Source organism: Plectropomus leopardus, chromosome 16, assembly GCF_008729295.1.
Source record: "Plectropomus leopardus isolate mb chromosome 16, YSFRI_Pleo_2.0, whole genome shotgun sequence".
In the NCBI taxonomy this organism is placed as follows: domain Eukaryota; kingdom Metazoa; phylum Chordata; class Actinopteri; order Perciformes; family Serranidae; genus Plectropomus; species Plectropomus leopardus.
In genome coordinates this window covers 12062347-12068992 of record NC_056478.1, presented here as the reverse complement: position 1 = coordinate 12068992, position 6646 = coordinate 12062347, and the positions used below count along the sequence as shown (strand labels likewise).

Below are 6646 nucleotides of genomic sequence, written 5' to 3'. Positions count from 1 at the left end.
TAATGATGAAATAATCTTTGTTTCTCATGATGTATGTAACTAATATAAAATTCATTCATTCATTTATATTCAGCTCACTGTAATGAAGACAGTTACAGTACCCTTTTTTTCCTTTTTTTTTTAAAATCAATATAAAATCATGATGCTGTAATATTAAGGCATAATTTTTGTCAAAAATCAGACCTACTATTTATATGACATGCTGTGCATGCATTTATCCAGTAAAATGTGGGGTAACAGCCCGTACTGGGCGTGTAGACTGCATGTGCTCAGACATGACTAAAAGCCTCTGTCCAGTGGTGGGCTGTCACACATGTACAGTCAGCCAGTAACAGCTGGTAGCTCAAGGAACAGAAACACTTTATGTATGGTGTCCTGTCATAGCTGAAATTAACTCAGGATTTTCTGTCGTTAACGGTCTGCGTGCCACACATTTACAGGATTTAAATTTTGTTCACTTCATGGTAAGTAAAGGGTGTTGACCACTACTGTAGAGATAGGCGCAGCCAGGTGCCTCTTGTTGAACAAGTCAGGCAGTTTAGCTAACGTTAGCATACTTTGCTACTAGCATAGACCGTTGCTATCGCTGAATAAAATGAGTTGTAAGATTTGATAACCGTAATGTTGTGTCTGAATCTGTGAAAAATACATGGAAAGTCTCAAAACACTTTAGGATATTTTGAGAGGAGACAGTAAGATGAAAACGTTTGACAGCTAACAATGCTACATTAGCGTTAAATTATATTACTAGCAACTGTCATGATTTGGGATTTCTTACCTGGTGAAAAATGTCTTAAAATACACTGTCAGCCGGTCACTGGTCTGCTAATCGTTATATCCTGGTGTAATTCAATCACTGTAAATATTATGAGCGTGTGTGCTAATTTGAGCATACTCGCTTCCACAGGCCAAAGACAATCCAGGGGTTTTCCTGATTTTCGTAGCGCCGGTGGAGACTCAGTTCGCGGCTGGAGTGCCTTCCATCTCCCTGCCTCTGTGAACCTGGAAGAGCAACGCCGCCTTGTGACAAGCATCCAACATGACAGGTGGGCAACACCAAACTATTAAAACACTTAACACCTTCACTTTGCCTGAAGACATTATCGCATCCAAAAATTTAATATAGGACACTGCAGAATAGGTGGACTGCTTAGGAAATGAAAAAATGAGGTGCCTAAACCAAATCAACCATTGAATTTAATTTAATTTTGATACATTTGTTTAAATCCAATTTTTCTGATTAATTTTAGAGGGACAGCACACAATTTAAATTTATTACATCAGAGTTTGCTAGAAGCTAATTTGCATCTGTTGTCCCTGGGCAGGAAAACAAACAAGCAAACAAACAAAAGAAGCAACAAAACAAAAACAAAAAACAAATACATAACATCAAGTAGCTGAGACTACCTAAAAGATAAAAAATACATAAAAAAAATACAAAAATCTTCATAAATTTATACATTTCTCTACATAAAAACACAGTACACAAAAGACCACAGATCTGAACATTTTATCACATGAAATAACACACAAAGTCTATGAGAATGAAATCAGTATGACAGACAGTGTACAGGGCAATCATTGGTGATTACACTTTTATGTAGATTTTATCCGGAACTTGAGCCTGATTTTAAACACCGAAAAACTTCCAGAGTCTCTAGTGCTTGCAGGTATGTAGTTCCACTCCCCCTCCACAGTGATTGAGAGAGCAGATTGACCAAATGCTGTCCATCTGAACTGGGGAACCAAGTCACTCCTCGTTGACGCTCCTGTCCTACCATCTTTGTCACAGCTGGGTTGGGCCAGGAAAATTATATTTTTTAAAAACATTGCAGTAAATCTCAGCTGACTGTGAAAATATTTTGTTCGACAAGCCATGCATCAGTGTACCGTGTGTGATGTGTCAGTTTTTGCAGTGTTGTGTGTGAATTTGCAAAGAAATCACTCACCAGACATTTCGCCCTTGTTGGCATCTGCTGATAGCCACATTCCTTGAACCTCAAGCCCACTGACTGAATGGCTGTCCCACAGTGCCCCTCTCTCCCTGCCTCTCTCCACCCTCCTCTCTCTCAGAGAGAGCCTTTGGGTGGATAGTGGGGTCCATTGTGTCAGTGAGATGTTTATTAATGAGAGAGAAGCGCACAGAGAGCAGAGCTGCTATTGAAGGACTAATCGCTAATCTCTTCGTTAATACGGTCAATCTGCCTCTGTACTAACATAAATTACTTAGACCTCAAGACAGGGACATGCGGGATGGTGTGCAGGAGGGACTCTAAGTGAATTTGGGAATTTGTTCCGGTGTGAAACTTTGTACGGAAGTACGGAAGTTGGAGTTACCTTTTTTGTTCAAGATTGACTGAGGGAGAGTTTGCGTGTGCATTGCTGATAACCTATTTAATGCAAGTTGGGAGTTGTGGATGCATACTAGCAAGTACATTTTTGCATTTAGCTTATACTTCTTTATGAGTATTTGTACGGTTTTCAGAAGTTTTTGTTATTTTTTTAAACTATAACTGAAAAATTTGAAATTACTACTTTGCTGCTTGTAGTGTTGCATTACTATTTTTTGGCATTGGTTACAAGGTTTTCAGTGTCTATGAAAGGAGTACTGTGTGTCTGAGAGTGTGTGTGTGTTTGTGGACTGTTGCGTGTTTGTTTGCCTGCCATGCCCTTGCCTGCGCCCGATGTCCCGGCCTCTCAGAGGCTGGCACTGGACTGTCGTACCCTTCTGGACCATCGTGTTGGCAAGGGTAAGTTTCAACACCACCTCCTCTGTTCTCGCTCTGGCTCCTTCTCTGTCTCAGCCGCACGAACAGAGAATCATTTCACTGAAAAGTTGTTTTTATCCATATGGTTCCTTTATGGTTGACAAAAATTTGTCGCAATAGGAAATTCATGTTTGGGGTTTGACTTACTTGTCGCTGCCTTCTGTCTTGTAGAAATGATTCAGCTTATTTCACAGTTTGTAGAAGGTATTTGAACACTTGACTAGACCAACATCAAAAGGATCACTGGCTGTGATTGGTACTTGGCACAGGTTGCTGTTAAACAGTGTTGATTAAAGGGAAATTTCATTCATTTTCAGTCCTAATGTTGACTGATTCATAAAACATTACACTAGTAAATGCTCTACATAGGATAAAAGGTTTGTTCTTCCACTAGCAAGAGATGCTTTTGGCTCTAAAGGGGATATTTATGATTAGCAACCATAATTTCTGGCATGTGAGAGTGAGGAAAACAAAGCTTGATTGTAAATAATAGTGATGCAGGCAAAGTGATATTGCACAAGACCCCTGTTATTCAATCCAAATTAAATACGGAAATTCACAGTAAGTGTAGAGATTGGTTTCTCCTAAAGGAGTTTAATTAAGTATAAAAAAAAAAACTGCTCCAAGCTGCGGTGAAATGCAGCAGACATGGGCGGATTTTGACACAAATGGGCCCCAGGCAAAGCTATGTAACGGCCCCACCACCCCAACTCTGAGAAACATTAAACCAGTCTGGATGTAGCCCTCTCTCTTCTCCTTGTTCAACCAGTGACAGTTGAGCACTTCTGGTAATTGCAAAATCAAGCTTTTTAATGGATCTTAGCTTTCTAACACCATATAAGCCTGTTCTCTCTTGGATTGTTTCCAAAACCTCTTTTTAAATGCTGATAGTCATTCTTAAAAATTCATGCAGTGTTATCTGTGAGCTGAACTTTGGAATAATGGAAAAAACGAGAACTAAAAAGGTTGAGTGGGCATGCATTCTATTTCAAACACTTATTCATGCTTTTAAAACAACACCGCAGCTGCATCAGGTTTATGGTTTCACTGCTTTGTGCATTAGAGCCAATTATGTGAGAACATCATGTCTCAATTTTATGTTTGCCACAGTTTTATGGCTATGTGGTAATGTAGATACGAGCATTAATTTGAGAGTTTTGTTCATGCAGTGCATCCATGTGCAGGTGAGAAGCTCTGCCATGAGTGAGACAGCTGCTTAACAGTATCATTTATATGCACTAGGGGTGGCTGGGATTCACCAGAGGCACAGCGATACAATAATATCATGATGCTTAATGGGATATTTATGATTTGTTTTTGAATTGGGGTTGTATGAGGTACTTGTCCATAGACAGTTTATAACAAACATGAGATGTCAGTTGGCATGCCCCTTGTTTGGAGAAGCAGGCTGGAGTTTGACAAGGTGGATGTATTTAAGCCACTTATAAAAGTCCCAACTAAAAAACCCCAAATCAGCGGAGTGAACGCTATATTGAGAACATTTTCTCTTCTTTACTTCAGTGTTGGGCAGTAATTTTCTGATGAGAAAATGAAGCCGTTATTTCACTCTCTTCAAAGCCAGACCTCATGGATAAAAACAGCGATTTAACATTGCATTTAACACAGGAGCTGCTGGTCTATCACTGCCTAGATGAGTTCTTTTGTTTGTGTTATTGTGCGACTTAGGCGTTTAAAAGGGTTAGTTTGGATTTACTCAAGTCACACAATAACACAAAACAGACTAACTGATCATAGCAGTGATAGACCAGCAGCTTCTGTGTTCAGAGAGATAAAATTAGTGTTTTTCTGTGATGTCTGGTGGTGTGGTGGCTTTAACGAGAGCATATATTGGAGTTGAAGCTGGCTTCCTTGTTGGAAAATGCTGCCTCGTGTGAAGGTTAAGTGACGAAGCCTAATACGTTCTTTGGATTTGGAAAATGAAACCAGGAAGAGAATGATAATATTTCACTGTTTTGCATAAAAATAAAATGCAGATGCCAGTAAACATGGTTATGTAATCACACAATCACAGAGATATTTTGGGCTAGAAAATGGGAGGAAATGTGGCAGAAAGTTGCATGAGCATAGAAAGAAAACTGAAAGTAAAGTAAAGCAGGAGGCATGGGAAGATTAATGATGAGGAAGAGGGAGAGAGTGTGGCTGGCAGGGGGTGGAGAGAGGGAGAGAGGGAGATTGCGTGGGTGGGAGGTCTTCTCCCTTTTTATCCCCATGGTGCACATTTCTGTCTTATTCTTTCCCCACCCGCCCCCCTTTTCTGTGTCTCTTTTCCCTGTAACTGAGAAAAATGATTATTAGTGAGGTGGGTGTGTTTGTATGTGCGCCTGCATGTGAAATCCGCACTGCCCCCCTTCAGAGGGAGCGCTGTTGCGGAAGACAAACGGGAAAATCCAAGGTCATCACGGCACGCTTCTCTCTGACGTTGCCTTTCAACCCCCTTTTGTGCGTGCGCGTGTGTATGCACGGCAGGGAGAGTGTGTGTGTGTATGTGTGTGTGTGTAATTCAGCGCATCGAGCCAGGCTCTGCACCAATCACGGTGCGCATTTTAGCTCTAAGCACACGTGCAGGCATTAATACCAGAGTGAGCAGTGTGCGTGTGTTTGTGTGCGTTTCCAGTGCGCCTTGGCACAGCAGTGTGTCTGTATGAGCGACTGAAGCTACATTAAGAAAATATAAGCATCTGTAGTGAGAAACTCCAACATCACGATCGATGTACGGTAAGAATGACAATCACTCTTCCATTGTGTTTGTTTCTCTGTGTGTGTTTCTGGCTGTGAAAGCATGTGAGTACTGTGAAGCATCCAGCGTTCAGCCAGTTTTCCCACATTCTACAAACACGTTTCCTCTTGTGATATACCGCAGCTGTCACTACAGTGTAACGTCTCCTAAAAGCTTATTATGGGATTTTGGACTCTTATGAGGATATTGCTTTATTGAATTACAGTATTAGCTTGCAAGGAGGCACCGCTTCGAAGATGTTTATTTTTGGTAATGGATACTTATTTGGTCTGAACACTTTTTACTTGTTGTGTCCTTGTGGTAAATTTGAGATGGTAGCATTGTGTTCTCTGCACTTCAGCTAACTGTTATCTGTACGATCGACTCTGTGAGACGTTGTCAAGCTTACAAAAGGTTTAATTTTCTTGTTATTCATGAAAGGTTTTCAATGTTTTAGGTTGCACATGATATAAGAAGCGTAGTGTATGTGTTGTTGAAAGTTAAAATTTGTGCCACTTTTCTGCAAAACTTTAAGATCATGAGAAAATGCCATTGGTGTTAGCATTTACTGCGGCTGTGGTGTTACTGGGGCACGTTGATATATGGTTTATTGATTAGCACTAATTAAAAATGTAGTCTGCTTTGCTTTGCAGACTATTGATGGAAAAAGGCTAGTAGGCTAATGAATTAACACAGACAGACACTGCACACTGGAAGAACAAGCTCAGCTAGGCTTCACTGTGCCGCTCATGGGTGAGCTACTGTAAGGAAATGGTGATCTTTGGGCTCGAGTCCCTCACAGCCCAGTTTCAGTGCCTGTTTGACTGTGATTCATAGTGTGTCGGATCGGCCTTGTGTCATGAGGATTTGTTGGCAGCTGGGTCTGTACATCAGTATGTTGGTCGCATTATAACAGCCATGTTCATTTTCCACCCACACTGAATCGAATGTGTGCTTTGAATCTTACTTATGGATTGATGTCTTCAAAATATACTGTATTTGCCTCTGCAAAGTGTGCATGCAGTGTGCATGTGTGTCTGTAGCCTAAAGATATAGTCTCCGTGGCTCGTCGTGACAGAGGGAAGAGATGTTGTAGTTATATATGCGACACATTTGAGTAGCTGTCATTCTCTGCATGCCT

At 40.8% G+C, this 6646-nt stretch overlaps 1 protein-coding gene across 2 annotated transcripts in view; it reads left to right on the top strand.

The window, feature by feature from the left end:
- Positions 1 to 326: 326 nt before the first annotated feature.
- LOC121955338 (protein EFR3 homolog B) overlaps positions 327 to 6646 on the top strand; it is a 47600-nt gene continuing 41280 nt past the window's right edge. Inside the window, exons 1-2 of one of the 2 annotated variants that reach the window (XM_042503243.1) lie at positions 327 to 464; positions 908 to 1046. In XM_042503243.1, the coding sequence (XP_042359177.1) occupies positions 1040 to 1046 (7 nt within the window). In that variant the 5' untranslated portion in view covers positions 327 to 464; positions 908 to 1039. Of the gene's footprint in view, positions 465 to 907; positions 1047 to 5405; positions 5505 to 6646 lie in introns of those variants that run through there. The other variant, XM_042503244.1, reaches the window with a different exon arrangement.